This window comes from Aristolochia californica, unplaced genomic scaffold (assembly GCF_029961685.1).
Source record: "Aristolochia californica isolate CCGP_79_NKW_82.1479 unplaced genomic scaffold, dmAriCali1.0.hap1 SCAF_3, whole genome shotgun sequence".
Classification (NCBI taxonomy): domain Eukaryota; kingdom Viridiplantae; phylum Streptophyta; class Magnoliopsida; order Piperales; family Aristolochiaceae; genus Aristolochia; species Aristolochia californica.
The window spans coordinates 7057647-7075724 of NW_027181992.1; the positions used below are offsets into that span (position 1 = coordinate 7057647).

Here is an 18078-nt window from a genome sequence, read left to right on the forward strand (position 1 = left end):
TACAGTTTTGTTTGAGAGGTTTGTTGATTTTGGTGAAAGATGTCAAAGATGTGGTTAGGACTGTTAGGTAAGCCAGGCTGTAAAGCAATTATTTTGGCAACGATGATAGGTGGGCAGTTTGGGACAGAGTTCTGAGGGCAAGTCAGGGTTGTCTCCATGGATTTGAAATTCGAATTTGGCTCATAAATTGTTGCCGCATAGTGTGCTAAGGATGGAAGTGTGATTGGGTCGGAGTCACCTTCACTAGATATTGGATGACAAACTCCACTTTGACTCGGTCTAGCCTTTTTTGCTTCCAAATATTGTTTTTTTTGTGCTTCTTCTAGGGTCCAGTGCCGGATTCTGGCATGATCGGGACTGCAAATAAGTTTGATCCTAGAAAAATATCCAAATGAGTTTTGGTAACGATGTGGAAAGGTTGAATGTGCAGTCGTGCAAAGTCAAGCCTCTTCTTCAAGCTGGTGGAGTCATCGATCTTAACGAGTTTGCCAAACTTTCTGGCAATGGCTTGGAATACTTCATCAATCCATAGCTCTCGATAGGGAGGTCAATCACTATTAGCCAAACTCCAGAGGGCTCCATAGGAGTAATTTTATGCCATTCCACAATTTTGGTGCATGAAATCAGACACTCACTGTTTCAAGTAGAAAGGATCTAGCACATTTGAATAAACCATTTTCCATTGCCCAAAAAGAAGGTTGTGGGTGAATAAGAGAGACTCCAGTGTTCTGAGATTTGATCTCCAAGCAATTCCGCATTATGTAGACTCCATTTGATTGATGTAACCAGGAAGATGGAATATTTTTGTCTTCCCTTTTCATGAAGAGATATGGGAAGTTGAATAAGAAATTGGTTTGGAAATGAATCTGACAAGTGGTATTGTATCTGAATATTGGGTGACGTTTTTCAGACAGGTGCTTCAGGTAGTGTGTTTGGGCTTGTCTGGTGGTTTGAATCTGCACATGATGGTGGAAGAGTATCTGTAATAGGTGTTTGCGAGGTTTTTGTAGGAAGGTTTTTAAAGTCATTAAGATGAAACCAGCTGAAACCATCATCTGTGGACTGAGGGATGTGAATTCTGGCCAATATATTGGTTGCATGAGTGTGGATGATCTACATTCTGTCCTTGGGAAGTGGAAGATGGAAATGACATATTGTGAGTCCCTCGTTTAGACCTCCTTGCTGTGTATTCTTCCATCGTAAGTTTGTAAGATTGATTCCATCTGTTGTACCAATAGGTGACCAATATCTACTAGAATCTTTATGAAGGAAGACTTATCTCCATTGCTGACAAAGATTTTGATCTTCTTTTGATTTTTTGGTCCTACTTCCTCAATCTTAAGAATTGTACCTTCATAGTGAAAACACCTACATTTCATTACTCCTTGAAACTACTTGCCATCCATTCTCTCCTTTCCACTCCGCAGCGAACTCGGTTCTACCATTGCCTTCAAAAATCCCAAACAAATCAGCATTCTCTATCTCTCGATCTCCTCTTGTCTTCCTCCATGCTGATCTCCATTCTCCTCCTCACTCTCTTGCTCACAATCTCTTCTTTTAAACCCTGATTATAGAGAAGAAAGAAGGGCCTTTCTGGCTCGGATTCTAAGGCAGCAAAGCTGCTTCTCTTCCAGAAATCCATTCTCTTCTATTTTCTCCCCAAATCACCTATTTTTCAGTTCTCGCTCTTCCCCTTGCTCCCTCACTCTCCCTTTCTCCCTCATCTCTCTCTCAATTCACCAATTTCGCCATTCAAAAAATAAAAAAATTTATTATGTGGTATTAATCATGTGGATGAGATATATCGAAGATTAAAGGCTATAGTGGCTAGTATTTCTCTTCGAAAACTTCAGTTTAGTGGTGTTAATCTTGTTATTATTCTATTGTTATACAAAATGAGATGGTTTATCAAAAACATGTGCACATCATGAGAAACACATAACAAAATTCACTTTTGCTGAGTACACAACTCTTTCATCTTAGTGTCATACAAAGTCTTTTCTAGCTTAGTTAAATGACATAATTTGGGAAAAAAAAATCGTAAGTTAGAGCAATTTTGGTTTGGCCCTGATAGGCATCCAGTTTGGTGCTTATTGCATTTCTTTGGTGAGGTTTGTCACATTACTAGTTGTTATCAGATCTCTTGGTTGCATACTTCATGGAGTGCCAAATCATGCCAGATCAGCTAGCCTGTGTAGTTGTTACTCAGTCAGATTGGTTGTGGGAGATTAGTTTCCTCTACTTGATCCTACATAACGTCTTTTATGTATTTTTAATTATTTTCATATTATTATAGGTAGGTAGGCTAGCCTATGAACATTCTCCTGCTTTTATGAAATTCTCACTGTTTTCGTTAAAAAAAAAACAATGTCGTAAAAACCCAATTTTTTTTGAAACGGTGATCGACGAGGTGACTTGGTCCCTTTAAACCCAGATCAATGGGGTTTCACTGCTGGTTGAACTGGATAGTGTCATTTATGATTTAAAAAAATTAAGAAAAGAGAAAAATACACATTGGGGGAGCTTTTTTCCCCTGCCCTGCATCTTGGGGAGGGCCTTTTGCATTTTTAGCAATGGGAGAGAGCCTCTGCCCTTCTCCCCATTGACAGTGGGGGCAGGCTAGGGTTTCTTCCCTGCCAGTGATCTGAGTGACAGGGGCCCCTCCCCTGTGAGGTCCCTACACAAGTGCATATTAGGTTGATTAGGCGCTTCAGCTGGTTCACTGGTTGAATCAATAAACCTAGCCTGGTCAACCGGCTTGACCCAATTGCGGTCTTATGTAATTGTGATCTGGGAGATGGACTGGGTCCTGTTGAACCAGGTTCAACTAGCCAGTCTAGTCTTGAATTTTATAACACAGCTACTGGTATCTCATCATAAGCACTATTTCTATAAGAAATCACACTTAAAAAACTTCAGGGTGATCACATCCATGATCTGATGCATATGAAATGATAAATAATCTGATCTGTGATATTGTGAATGTTAGGACCTACAACTGTTATTATGTTCTGGGGATGAATGATATTCTGTAGAATAGCTTTTTCGTTGCCAGTTCAGGTGATCCATGCACATTATGATTCTTTCTTTTATGTGATTTCTTTGCAGATATTGTGCGGACAATCCAGGACTGTTCAGGAATGCAGATACTGCATATGTTCTTGCATATGCAGTGATTATGTTGAACACCGATGCTCATAATCCAATGGTTTGGCCTAAGATGGCTAAGTCTGATTTCTTGCGCATGAACATGATGAGTGATGCAGAAGATTGTGCTCCGAAGGAGCTCCTGGAGGAAATTTATGATTCAATTGTTAAGGAAGAAATAAAGATGAAAAATGACACAAAGAGTAGTAAACAAAGGCCAGAAACAGAGGAGAGGGGCAGGCTGGTCAGTATTCTTAATTTGGCTCTTCCAAGAAGAAAATCAGCAACTGACATTAAGACAGAGAATGAAGATGTTATAAAACAGACACAAGCTCTTTTCAAAAGGCAAGGGGGGAAAAGAGGTGTCTTTTATACTGCTCAACAGGTTGAACTTGTGAAGCCAATGCTTGAAGCTGTAGGGTGGCCTGTGCTTGCTGCTTTCTCAGTCACCATGGAGGAAGGTGATAATAAGCCCAGAGTTGTTCTTTGTATGGAGGGTTTCAGGTCAGGAATACACATCACTCGTGTTCTTGGAATGGATACCATGCGTTATGCCTTCTTGACATCTCTTGTGAGGTAAATATTTAGTCACTCTGGTAGACACCATTTGTGCTGTAATTATTTCGAATTTCTTTCCTGGAAGGCACCAAAATAGTATTTCCTGCATTGTGATCCAGTGAATTTGTGCATATACTTACTCTTTTGCCATTTTAGGTGGGCCCCGTTGTCAAAGGGCCAACAAGAAAAGGGGCCTGTATAATAGCTCTAGTAGTTTGATCAATGTGCTGCAAATAGTTTTTATTTTTTATTTTTATTATTTTCATGTACTTATTTATTTTTTATTTTTGGGCAGAATGGGCGAATAACTTTATTGCCTAGAGAAAAAAAAACAATACAAACTTAAATCTTAAGGCTTCAAAAGAAAATTACAGGTCATAGCCCAAAATTTAAAGTTAGGCAGAGCTTCCAGTCACTGAATGGGGCAAGAGATACCCTTTTTCACCTAATGTGTTAGAGTATGAATTTAGGGGGCTTTTTTTTTGCAAACCTAGAGATCCACCATTTCTGAATCTCCTTCTACAATTATCAGAGTTGAAAATTTTTGAGTGAAGAAGGTGACAGTTTGGAATCGGAGGCATGGTATTTAGCACACTCACCCATTGCAATAGACCAATCTTGATTTTGCTTCACAAGTTTTTTATTTTGTTGAATTTCAAATTTCCCTTGGAACTGCTGCCAAAGCCAACCCCTAAAGATGATTTCCTAATCTGGGGAAAGGACCTTGCCAGAATTGGAAGATGAAGCTTACACAAAATTGGTGATTAAGAAGATAAAGAAGTGGATAGATGAGAGATGAGAGATGCCCTCAATCGGAATCACCACCCGATCGCAGCGACAACCGCCAGCGTCCACCCCACCGTACTCGGGGTCAAAGCCTGGCAGAGCAGCTGAGGTCACCTCTACGGCAAGACACAGACAATAGAGACATGACCATGGAAGGTCCGTCCATGCTTCTGCATCTCTCCATTGCTGCAACGAAGACGACGAGATCATGAGCTCTCGGCTAGGCATTCCGTGTGACATTTTGAGGACCGACGAAGACGACACTGACTGAATTACAGTTAGTAGACAACTGAACCAAAATAGACCTCCCCACGATGCCGAACCACCCTCCGCCATCCGGTTCCGGTTCGTCTACTGCCCCCACCGTGCTGACAATCACACGGGTTGCTCTCCGTGCCATTCCATGCGTTCGCGTGACGGTTAAGACTAGGGCGAAGCATTCCTTCATTGTTGTCCCGACTGTGGCCTGCGCTTCCTTCATCACTCAGTTCACGGAAGCTACCAAGAACGACCATGATTGCCCACCAAGGTCCAAGGAGCTCTAGACTTGTCCTTGGCACTTTAGCTTCATCACTGCTTATCGAAAAAAAATGCCACCAAATGCCGCATTGTCAAGTATCGGGGCCATACCATGATGGCCCGTGTAGCCATCCCGGAGGCCACTCACATGTCTTTCGGCTGGTCTAAGTTCCTCTATTGCATGCGAAGCTTCCTTCCAGCCTCACCAGTCACCACCCTTGCACCAGACTTTCCTCCATTTCAAATAATGAGTTTTTTGAGTTGAGCCTAGTTTTATCCCAAAATGACTAACCACTTAGGAGGCCTATTGTTCAACTTTATAACCTATTAAATTTTCTTCTTATTTTTCAATGTGGAATTTTTCTCACTCAATACGCCCCCTCACGTCCAGGCTTACACATAATGGGCCTGAGACGTGGATAGACTCTCTCATGGGGAACACAGATGTTGGAATGTATGATGTAATTAGGGTAGCACTGATGTAATTAGTTTATATTTCTTGTCTCTTCTTCACTCTTATTAGGGTGAAGGGCATACTTGTAATATTGATAGTTTTGATATCTATAAATATACCTTATGGGGGAGGGTTTGGATCAAGTCCATAACCTCCAGTTTTCTCCCAATGGTCTCTCTCATTTTTCTCCTTGACCTAAATCATGGAGTCCTGAAAATCAACATGGTATCAGAGCATTGATTTTCAGGACTAGCGGTATGTTTTTTTAGAATTCCAGAAACCAATTTTTTCTTTTGTTTTTTATTTTTTGTCATCGCTGGAACTTCACTTTATTTTTTTTATATTGCTATTCTGGTTCTCTGGCCTCAAAATAATCTCAATATTTGCTGGTGCGGAGACGACGAAGGAGCATATAAGTAAATCCTTTACAACAGATTTTTCCTTTTTTCATTGTTGTCCTGCTGCTGTGTGTTTTTATTTTTGGAAGTCTTCCACTGTCTCGCCTAGATTATTGCCATCAATCTCTATTGATTATACATGATCGCTGCTAATTGATTCATGACTGCTCTTCTATTTCTGGAAGTTCTATCTGCTCGGCTTATTCCTGTTGTGCATTGCTCTTTGCCGGAAGTTGCTGATAAATCGTATCCTACTGGAAGTTTTTTTGGAACTTAATCCATCATTAGAAAATCCAGCCTGGTACTTCGAAGCCCTCTGCTGAATCTGCACGGCTCTCTGCTCTCATGATCGCTTATTGCTGGACCATTGCTGTCATCGTTATTATTTTATGTTGCTGCTGTATCTCACTGTTGTCCCGCTCTGTTCGGAAGCGAGTGGGGAAGAAGGAGCCGTCGGCTCTCTGCTGTTAAGCTGATTAACAGAAGATTTCGGAAACTCCTTTGATTGCCATCTCTATTTTTCTATTGCCGTTGGCATTTCCATACCGAGAAACAGATCCCATAAGTTTCCGATTTTTTTATCTTTCTGTTGGATTGATTTTTATTCGGTTGGAGCTTGATTAGAAGATCGTGATTGACTTTCCTGAATTTTCATTGCTCGTCACTATATGCTACTCATCGCTATCTCTGGTTTTGTTTGGCGCCGTGGGGAAGAAACACTGTTACCGAATTAATATTTCTTCCTAAGTTTGGAAGCGCAGATTAAATCCGGGCCAAGCTTGTTCTGGTCAACCTGGACCGTGCCGAGTTAATCCGGGTCAACTAGGACCGTATCATCGTCTCTCCTGATGCTGTCGCCTATCACCATTGAAAACCACAACCACAGTCGATGCTCTCTTCACCGTCGCCACTGTTGGCCTCGACATAGTGTCGACCGTGCCCAGCCAATCGGCGCCGCCACACAGAACCCCCTTATCAGAGCAGAGCTCTACCTCTGCTTATTTCGCTCCCGTGTTTGGCCAGGAGGTTGAGCAAGGGCTTTGTTTCCATTTGGGAAAAATAATCTCGCGGATTTGCGCGAATCTCAGTCTTGTTGCCATTGTTGGAGAAGATAACCCCAAACTTCGTCGATTCATCTTACCGCGATGCTGACTCTCTGCAATCACTGGTGCCGTGGGGAGGAAGACGAAACGTCTATCTGCCAGTGATTTATTTCAGGCACTATTGATTTTCCATTATGGAAATATTTGCCTCAGCCGGCACCGCAATGATCTTTCCCTCTGGTTTCTGCCATTCCACTCTGCAGGAGGAACATCATGAAAAATCGGATTTCCTAAGTTAGGAAACCTGATTTAAACCGCCGGTTCAGTCGGCTGTTGAGTCTTGGACCGGACCCGCCGGGTCAACCCGACTTAGCCCACTTGTGTTTCTGGCTCGTTATACAGGTCCGGGTCATAAGGTTTTTACCTATTTTTCCTGGGACTCAGCTATATTGGTTTGATATATTACTCCGTTCAACTCGGTTTTTTTTTCTCCGGCTAGATTGTTATTGTGGATTATTACCCGGATGTGGTGCAACTTCCTTATTTACTGATGGACACGTTGCGGATTATTTCATGTGTCCTTATTATTCTTAAGGATTTCTATTATTTACCGGTTATCCGCTACTATACAACTGCACATATGGTGCATGTTATTTGGGCATTGGCCCATTTCCGCTACTGCTATTGTGTCTCTTTGATTGAGACATTATTTCTGAAGAAGAACTCCTCGGTTGCTTGCCTTAGGTTCATTATTTGCTAACTATCGTTGGCATTGGTTCGTTTGATGCAAATTCTGAATTTCTTCGACAAATAAATCACATGGTGGCCTTAGCATTGTATATTCCTCTTTACCCATTACCCATTACCCTTTGGCACTCCTTCTCCTACCATCCTTTATTTGACTCTCACTTACCCTTATTGGCTACCCCTTTTAAAGTATTGATTTGGTTGGTCCCTTTTATTCATATGGGTGTTTTAAGTCCATTGAAACTTTTTATATATACCCGTGGGTCTTTATCGCCGTCTTGTGAATGCCAGACATTACCCACTTTAGTGATTATTTTCACTATATTCGTTCGAAATCCTTTGAGTTTGGTTTCGACTTATGTTTTATCACCCATTTTTACCTTTTGAGAGTTTGTGTCCAGTTTCGTACTTATCCTTGGTACATCGCTACTACCAAGTTGGGATTATTACTACATTTATGTTATTTGGTTCAAGTTGGGATCACTGCCACTACCTCCCAGCTTGAGGGGAGGGTGTTGGAATATATGATGTAATTAGGGTGGCACTGATGTAATTAGTTTACATTTCTTGTCTCTTCTTCACTCTTATTAGGGTGAAGGGTATACTTGTAATATTGGTAGTTTTGATATCTATAAATATACCTTATGGGGGAGGGTTTGGATCAAGTCCATAACCTCCAGTTTTCTCCCAATGGTGTCTCTCTCATTTTTCTCCATGACCTAAATCATGGAGTCCTAAAAATCAACAACAGACTATCTCATGGAGCACATGACACACAAATAACTTGGGGAGCTCAAACTAGACCTTGACTCATACATTCAACTTGCTTTGATACCATGTGAGTTTTTTGAGTTGAGCCTGGTATCTGAAGGTGTCTTCGTTGGCTTCCTTATCGTTCAGCCCCCCGGCGAAATGGAAGACTCCAAGACTGATTGCTCCATAAATCTGCCACTGAGCAGCTAAGGTTCCTAGCCACCCTGGATAGCCTCGGGAAGTCCTTTGAGAGGGAGCGGGGGCCGCACCACTCATCTGCCCAGAAGAGGAGAGTCCTCCTATTTCCAGTGAAGAAAGAGGTTGCAAACCTGAAGACGGGGAGCAACTTGTATACTGATTTCCAAATCAGGGATAAGTGACGGGTGGCTCCACCCTCTCTCCACCAATGCCCGAAAAACTGTAGGTAGAACCTAACCATATCTCTCCATAAGCTGTTGTGCTTGACGTTAAAATTCCAGATCCATTTGGGCAGGAGGACTCTGTTCATATCCTTCTGCCTAAACCACCCCTATTGTGAGGCAAGCAAACCTCCTTCCAATTAACTAGATGGTATCTAAAGGTGTTTTTGGAGCCTCTCCAGAGAAAGCGTCGACAAATGGCATCAATCTTGAAGCAAACTGAAGCCGGACACCGCATGAATGATAATCTAGTGTGAGTAGATTGTAGGAATCCTTTTTGTTACACCTGATCCCTGGTTATCATTTGGACTTGACTGGGAAATTGTTTTGCTGAAAGATGAGTGTCTTTCACTCTCGTGAATTGCAGCAAGTCAGGCTTGTGTCCTGGGCTCGTCTGAGGTGACTCCGGCACACATCTACTTGCAACCCAGCTGGATAATTAAATTGCTGCCAATTGTTGCCAATGAAGAAGGTCTCTGTTCATCCAGGGCTTCTATATTCTCTTCTTCTTGCTCTTGATTTTGGGCATCTGTGTTTGTTAGGCAACTATTTCCAGTAGGAATGACCCGTGTTGAGTGATAGTTTAATGTGTTGAGTGCTACAATTAGTTTAATTGGATCATTCTTCTAGATCTTGCTTGTTTCTGGACTCATGTACTGAGATCAACTACCTCTTTAGCTGATTCTCTTGCTAAACAAGGTATTTCCCTTCAATCTCTTATTGTAAAGGGAACTCACCTCTGGTTGTTGTTTGTTCTGCATAATAAAACTTTCAAAAAAATAAAAATAAAAATAAACCAGTCTTGTAGAACCTTCATAGATCCTCAAAAAGTGTCTTGATTACAGTGGGAATTTTCTTGTCATTGCTGTTATGACTTACTCTACTTATAACATTTTGGATTACATTTGTACAGATTTACTTTCTTACATGCTCCAAAGGAGATGCGGAGTAAAAATGTGGAAGCCTTGAGGACTCTGTTGGGTTTATGTGATCTAGGGATAGACTGTCTACAAGACACTTGGAATGCTGTTCTGGAATGTGTTTCTCGGCTGGAATACATTACTTCTACTCCAGCTATTACCTCGACTGTGATGCAAGGATCAAATCAGATATCCAAGGATGCAGTAGTTCAGTCTCTTAAGGAGTTGGCTGGGAAACCAGCAGAACAAATATTTGTGAACAGTGCGAAATTGCACAGTGATTCTGTGGTGGAGTTCTTTGCAGCTCTCTGTGGTGTATCAGCCGAAGAGCTTAAACAAACACCAGCTCGTGTTTTCAGCTTGCAGAAACTTGTGGAGATCAGCTACTATAATATGGCTAGAATACGCATGGTATTCTCTTTCTCTCATTGTACCTATTCTTATAAATTCCATGGTATAGATTGTCTTACCATTGCAAATGTATGTTAACATGAAAGCCAGGGCATATCATGTAATAATAAAATCCATTGGGGTTATAAAGGAACTTTAGGGAAATGCTTAGATGGCCTAAGGTATATACACAGATAATTTGCCTGTGCTTATACAAAATTCTCTCTTGAAACTGGACTGGGATCAGTAAAAACAGTTGTTATCCTATTGATTCAGGTAGCTGAACCAAATATTATTTTGGCAAGGCATTGATGACACTGACTAATGAGTTTTGTGCTACCTTATGATATAAAGATGCTTAACATTTTTCCGAATGAACATTCCAGGTCTGGGCAAGGATATGGTCTGTCTTAGCTAACCATTTTATCTCTGCTGGGAGTCATCATGATGAAAAGATTGCAATGTATGCTATTGATTCATTAAGGCAGCTTGGTATGAAGTACCTGGAACGTGCTGAGCTCACTAACTTCACTTTCCAGAATGACATTTTGAAACCATTTGTTGTTCTCATGAGGAACAGTCGTAATCAATCTATACGTGGTCTCATTGTTGACTGCATTGTTCAGGTATATCCAAGTTTAACAGATTTTTAGTTTTTCATTGTTTGATATACACATCCTTTCATTTATCAATGGAATTGCACTGAGGAGAGCTTTATATTAGGTAAAGAAAAGATAAAATCTTGATTCCACCTCATTTTTTCTTTTTCGCTAAACTTTGTGGTGATGGTACATAAAAAACTTTACTATTCTATGGCCTGTATAAGTAGTCCATGTTTTAGGCTGTATTTCTACATGTGAGAGGGGTTGTTAACGGGTGAGTAGTACACTTTGGTTATGGGTATAGATGATCCAGGACATATATGTCGGGAAGAGGCTTCTTACTTTGGTTAATCATTTTGGAATAAACCTGTCCTAACTTTTAATGCTATTGGAACAACTGAACCCAGGTTTGTTCTTGTTCTGTGGCTTATCTATATATTCTCTATGCCCTAAGTCGGTTTGTTCATTTGGGCTTGGATGTGAGGAAAAGTGTTACTGGGTAAAGGCCCTGCCATTCTATGGCGATAAGTGTAATCAGTGTCTCAGGTTGGTTATTTGGGCATTGTGAATAGTCCCATAGGTTAGGAGTTTGGATGATGGTAGGCTTATACATTGGGAATAGGTCTTGTAACTTTGGTTAGTGATTTTGAGATAGATTCTGGCCAATTTTAACATATTGCATATCTGAAATAAAATGAAAAACGAATTATCAATTAATTTTGGTTTCTTTTTCAGATGATAAAATCAAAGGTTGGAAGCATAAAATCAGGGTGGCGTAGTGTCTTTATGATTTTTACAGCTGCTGCAGATGATGATTCAGAACCCATTGTTGAAAGTGCCTTCGAAAATGTTGAACAAGGTAGGAACCATATTTGTGCGTAGGTTAAAAGACACTGTTATATTCTCTATTTATAATGAAGTAACTTGATTACATTGTTTCTTATGCCATGAATTGCAGTGATTTTGGAACACTTTGATCAAGTCGTTGGTGACTGCTTTATGGATTGTGTTAATTGTCTTATTGGTTTTGCCAATAATAAAAGCTCTCCCCGCATTAGCTTGAAGGCCATTGCTCTCTTGCGTATTTGTGAAGATCGCCTTGCAGAGGTCTGACTTTCCGTGGAGTATTTTTGCTATTCTATTTCTTTTCTCTTATGTTTAGCAAAGAAAAAGCATGGTCACAAATTCAAATGCTTAAATAGTTTTCTGTCTTGTGTCATCCTAGAGGCACCTTATTTTTATTTTGACATTCCAACTGATTAGGGAAATTGGATCTTTTTATGTTTATTAACCTTTGTTTCATTAGTGTCAATCTGGTGTATTGTCAAACTTTTAGAATAATTTATATCTCAATATTCTAATATTTACAGCTATCGGCATTCCATACTGCATTCTTTGGTGGCATTCCCCATTTTATGACTATGCTTTTTTTAAAATAAAAATAAAAATGACAATGCTGGTACCAGGTGACAGTTTGATTCATAAGGCAAACTTGGGCTAAAACTATTTTTCTTTTTAATACTTTATTTTTCAGGGTCTCATTCCTGGTGGTGCACTCAAACCTGTCAACACTGGCGTGGAGTCAAATTTTGATGTTACTGAGCATTATTGGTTTCCAATGCTGGCGGGCTTGTCTGATCTGACCTCTGATTACAGAGTTGAGGTCAGAAACTGTGCACTGGAGGTTCTATTTGACTTACTGAATGAGAGAGGTCATAAGTTCTCCTCAACTTTCTGGGAGAGCATCTTTCATCGAGTTCTCTTCCCAATTTTTCATCATGTGAGACATGCTGGTAAAGATGGCTTTGTCTCTTCTGGTGATGAGTGGCTTCGTGAATCCAGCATCCATTCACTTCAGTTATTGTGCAATCTTTTCAACACTTTTTATAAGGTATCTACACTGGTTTGCATGTCTATGTTTTCTGAAATTGCTCAGCTAATGGAAAAAGCTAGTTTATTTATTGCACTATCTAAATGAGCATTTCTGTTCTGTTTTGATTTCTTTTAAACTTTTATTTTGCATAGGAGGTGTCATTTATGCTACCCCCACTCCTAGGATTGCTGTTGGATTGTGCCAAAAAAACAGACCAATCTGTGGTCTCAATTTCTCTTGCCGCATTGGTACATCTAATAGAAGTTGGAGGTCACCAATTTAGTGATAATGACTGGGACACTCTACTGAAAAGCATTAGGTATGACTTCGATAGTATAAAATTGATCAGTTACCATTTTTTTCGGTTCTTTTTAACTTTTTGTTTTGTCATCTCAATTTGTTTGATCTGTGAACATCAGGGATGCAACTTACACAACACAACCCCTGGAACTGCTCAACTCTTTAGGTTTGGACAACCCAAGTGGCCATCCTACTATTGCAATAGATTCAGCTGGTAGCCAAAATGATGGTTCATCTAATGCTGATAGTGGCAGAGTGGGTCCTCAGGACAATGGAAAGGTCTCTGAGAATCTTATGAGTGATAGCGATAGTCCTCAGAAAGACCTCAGCTCTTTGTTTAGGCTTGATAATAACAGACAAACGGCTTCCCAAATAAAATTGGAAGAATCTGAAGGTTTGGAGTTAACTTTTTTTTCTTGTATATGCTATTGTTTTCTCAATAAGAAATGATTCTTGCTCAGTACTACTTGGTGGAAATTCTATAGGGCCCTCTTCTCCTAAACCTGCTGAAACTGAAAGCTTGGAACGGAGTCAAACATTTGGTCAAAGGTTAATGGGTAATATGATGGACAATCTGTTGCTCAGAAATCTCACTTCTAAATCTAGGAACCGTCCTGCAGAGGCTCTTGTACCATCTTCACCTACCAAGGTATTATTGTAGTGTTTCATTCTCGGTTTTTGCTGTTGTTCTGAGTTTTTGGTTAGGATCCTACATAAGAGGATCCAGTAAAAAAAAGCTGAAGTTAATATAAAATTTTCGTAGGTACTAATGAGTCATTTAGGAAAACATACTTCATAAATTTCAAAGAGCGAAGATTTCAAAAAAAAAAAAAAAAAAAAAAAAAAAAGCAAGGAAAAGGACAAACTTAAGGCAAGTTAGGGTATTGAATATCCTGAAGATCCCTTTGTAACCCTTGATGTTTTTGTAAGTTACCCATCACCAATTTTGAGCTGTCAGCTTGCGTCTCCTACTTATGTTTTTGCTGCATTGTCAAAGAACACGGACATTTGTCTGTTCAAGAATTGGTGGTTTAGACTATCCTTTTGGTGAGATGAAGTATTCAAATCTTCAATAATTTGTCAGTCTCTTTTCTTTTTATTTCAGATGTATCTCAAAATTCTTGTTTTGTCTATGTTGGGATTGTCTACAAGAATTATTTTCCTCCTCTACAATCTCCAAATAAGAAGTGATAGGATCTGTATGTTCTAAGCAAAAGTCATACACAGCTTTTAATCTGGCATTAACTTCTTTTAATTGGGACTCAAAACTGAAAGTTAAATATTAACTTCAGGAGTTTTTTTCATTTCAAAAGACAAGTGAGCTGGGAGTGCATTTTCCTTTCACATATTTGGGTTTTTTTGTACTCATTCCTAACATCCTAATTTTAATTATTTTTTGGTGTACTATAAATATCAATCCATGTCTGTTCTATTGCTTTTTGTCATTTTCAGCAGTCACACTATTACTAGTAAATACTTGTCGTCTCTGGGGGCAGATGATTCCTATCTCAATTAATATGTTGCAGATTCCAGATGAAGTCGAACCTACTCCCACGGAAGAGGAGGAAAATCCACTGCTAGGGACAATAAGGAGCAAGTGCATAACTCAACTATTACTGCTTGGTGCTATTGATAGCATTCAGGTTAAAATCTTTCTAAAACTCGTTATCATGATATGGTGTTTTCATTTCATCTTATCTATTTTTGTCGTGTGAAAATTTAATAATTTCTCACTGGTTACATGCTATATGCATTACTGAGGCAGTTTTCCCAAATGATTTCAGAAGAAATACTGGACCATGCTAAAGGCTCCTCAAAAAATTGCTGTCATGGACATTCTGCTGTCGGTACTTGAGTTTGCTTCTTCATATAATTCATATTCAAATCTTAGAATGCGTATGCATCATATACCTTCCGAAAGGTAAATACATATTTCTTGAGTTGTGTTTCTTTCTGCAGCGCGTGAGCTGGATACTTATTTTTTTATCAATGTATGGTTGTCCAGGTCACCTTTAAATCTTCTTCGGCAAGAAATAGCTGGAACTTCCATTTATTTGGATATCTTACAAAAGACAACCTCAGTTTGTGATACTGGCAATGAAGATCAGATGAACAACAGCGGCTCTTATGCTGTTGTCAGTGACTCCGAAAGTGCTGGAGTGGCTAGCAAGGAGGGGAAGCTGAAGGCCATTGCTGAGGAGAAACTGGTGTCCTTCTGTGGGCAAATACTGAAAGAGGCATCTGATATCCAGCCTAGCACAGGAGAGACTTCAGGGGTGGACATTCATAGGGTTCTTGAGCTAAGGGCTCCTATTATTGTAAAGGTATGTTACATATTTGCTATCTAATTCTTTCTGTAGTCCAATTATTTGTAGTTCATCCATGACATAAGATGAAGAATGAAGTGCAAAACTGCTAGTATCAGGCACTGTAAAAACTCCTAGTCTTTGATCAGTTTTGCTGTTATGAGAAGTTATTTTTCTCCTTAAATCTTTAAAAATTGTCTCATCTTTCTTCTATTCTTATAATTGCTGCTTGTTCCATTCAATGAGGAATGCCAATGATTGTGCCTACTCTTGCAGGTGCTTAAGGGGATGTCGCTGATGAACAGTCAGATATTCAGAAGACATTTAAGCGAGTTTTATCCTTTGATCACTAAACTAGTTTGTTGTGATCAGGTAATCATTTCAGTACCTATTTGTTGTTTAGTATTTTTTGTATGGTTGTAAACAGATAATTTGTAGAACTGTCAAGGGTTATCCTACTCTCATTCTGTTTATCCTTAATTTCATTACCCATTTCATTCGGAATGGGTTAGGGGTCTGGTTATCCATGGGTAAATAAGCATATAAAATTTTTAAGACATAACTTAATAAAATATTCAAATAATCATAAAATTACAAAATAATATTTTAACTCATATTGACTAGACATATAGGTAACTAGATTGTAGCTACATATTTTACAAATCAAGTGATCTATGACATCATTTTCAGAAAAGAAGTGATCTATGACATCTAAAATAGTGCTATAAAAACCTATCTAGTCATTGACATGGTCAGGTGAACCCAGGTCAAGCCGGTTGACTTAGAGTGACGTATATGATGTCATTGTAAAAAAAATAATGAAAAAGGAAACTTGAATTGAGGGAGTCTTTCCCCTGGTCTGTTGGAAGGGTGATATGCGGGGATTTGCTCCCCTCCCCCATTATGTTTTTGCATTGGGGGAGGGATCCCTTCCCTTCTTGCCATTTCATGACTTAGGGAGGGCAAGGGAACCCTCCCCTATTGTTCAGAGGAGATGGGGAGGGGTGGTGTGTCTAAATTTTCATGGTAGACATGGTCGCTTATTTGGCATGCTGCGGTGTTACATGTTATATAGACCAGCTCATTGGGAGAAAACCTCAAACTTGCCTTCTTTCCTTTTTCCTCCCCATTGATTTACCTTTCTTTTTGCAGATCCACCCTTTCTCTTCTTCATTCTCTTCTCTTCTCCTCCTGTTTCCTTCTCTTCCAGTTGCTGGTCCATCTGTTTTCAGTCAACCACTACAATGTTGCTGCTGTTGGTGGTCAACTGCTAGTTGCTCCTAGCTTTCTTTTCTTAGAAAGAGAATGGGAGAAGGAAAGAAGATTAAGAGGGGAGGAAGAAAAGAAGGAGAGAAGAAATTTGAGAAAAAACAAAAAATAGAAGGAGAAGAGGAGATCATTGGTGGAGGTGGGAGGAGAGACAAGGGAGGAAAGTTAAGACATCTTTTAGTTGTGACATGGAAAACCGTGTAGACTGCCAGAATAGGTGTCATACTCCAGGCTTCGTTCATTCTTGTGGAGTAATTTTCCATAATGTTTTGAAGAGGAAATTTGGATTTGAAGCAAAAGAAGCCTTTTTCCACTTGTGTGGGAAATAACTATGAAAAGCTTTAACAAATGTATTTTATGAAAATTTTCTTTTTTGGAATCTTCTCTTTGTCTAAGGAAATAAGGCATTGTTGTTGTGAGTGTAAAAACCCGTTAAAGATTGCTACTGCTTTTCTGATCTGAATAAGAAAGAAAATAAAAAGTGAAGGGCTTCAGTCTTAGCTATCATTTCTATGAAGCACAATCTTACATTATGTTATTCATGCTTGTGAGTCTGCTATTCACCTTTAGAAAGAACTCTTTGACACACCATGTAAGCCCCTTCATGCAATCCTAGGCATCTTACCTTGCATGCTTCCCCAAAGCTGGACAACTTTACATTTATTTAGGTTGATAAGGTATTTAAAGAATGGAAACGGAGTCCATCAATCATGGAAAGGGTGGGAAGCAGGGGATTCTCACTTCCAGACTACAAGTGTAAAAATTTTTTGCCTTCAGGAAAAAAGTACTATTCCTTCATCTTTCACTGATTTGCGGTGGGGTTTTGTGATTGGTCGATCAGTAAATAGATTTTCTCAGTACATATTAAAAACCTGCATGTTATTGAACTATTGAAGATGCTTGTTTGACTATGTTTTCCAGATGGATGTCCGAGGAGCTCTTGGAGATCTATTTACAGCACAGTTGACTGCACTTTTACCAACATCATGTTGATGATACATACACATACAATTGTCTCTGTAAAACTGTGGTTTTTTCAGAGCAATATGCTTTATTGCTGTGTGGAAGCTGGCACAAGCAATGTGCCTCTCACCTGCTGCCTTGCTCCAGCGCTTTGAAGATGATATCTGGACATCGTCTCTTTATCTCATTTGAGAAGGGATTCTCAAGTCCTGGCGTTTTTTAGGCGATGCAGTGTAAAAGACTAACAATGAGGCGGGGAGCTGATGGAAGTCTAAGAGTTTGAAATTGTTTAGATATTCTTACTTGTGTGACAAGGCTAACGGTACAGTATAAAATAATTTCTCCTTAAGCTCTTATTCTTTATTATCTATAGAGTTGTCTTCGGCCATTTTCCGTTTTACTGTCATGTTTATCAAATCTGGCATTATTATCTTAAAACTGTTTTCAGATGACAATCTGCAGTTCCTAGGAAGGCGATGGCGATGGCGATGGCGCATGTGTAGCAGTTCCCAGGTCGCTAGTAAGAGGCCAATTTATTATTGATTTTAAGAGTCTTTGTTTCTGCTAAAAAGGTTATTAAACTTATTATCCCTTAGGCTGGCCTAATTTAATGGACATACCCTGTCCGACC

General features: G+C 39.6%; 1 protein-coding gene across 2 annotated transcripts in view; it reads left to right on the forward strand.

Moving 5' to 3' along the window:
• Nucleotides 1-17835, forward strand: part of LOC137960529 (brefeldin A-inhibited guanine nucleotide-exchange protein 5-like) — a 33905-nt gene extending 16070 nt beyond the window's left edge. For both annotated transcript variants that reach the window (XM_068808175.1, XM_068808176.1), the window contains exons 22-35: nt 3109-3723; nt 9738-10155; nt 10521-10760; nt 11472-11595; nt 11695-11843; nt 12271-12627; nt 12762-12928; nt 13029-13303; nt 13395-13558; nt 14436-14552; nt 14694-14830; nt 14915-15233; nt 15492-15587; nt 17406-17835. In XM_068808175.1, coding sequence (XP_068664276.1) covers nt 3109-3723; nt 9738-10155; nt 10521-10760; nt 11472-11595; nt 11695-11843; nt 12271-12627; nt 12762-12928; nt 13029-13303; nt 13395-13558; nt 14436-14552; nt 14694-14830; nt 14915-15233; nt 15492-15587; nt 17406-17477 — 3250 coding nt within the window. In that variant the 3' untranslated portion in view covers nt 17478-17835. The remainder of the gene's footprint in view (nt 1-3108; nt 3724-9737; nt 10156-10520; nt 10761-11471; nt 11596-11694; nt 11844-12270; nt 12628-12761; nt 12929-13028; nt 13304-13394; nt 13559-14435; nt 14553-14693; nt 14831-14914; nt 15234-15491; nt 15588-17405) is intronic.
• Nucleotides 17836-18078: the final 243 nt, after the last annotated feature.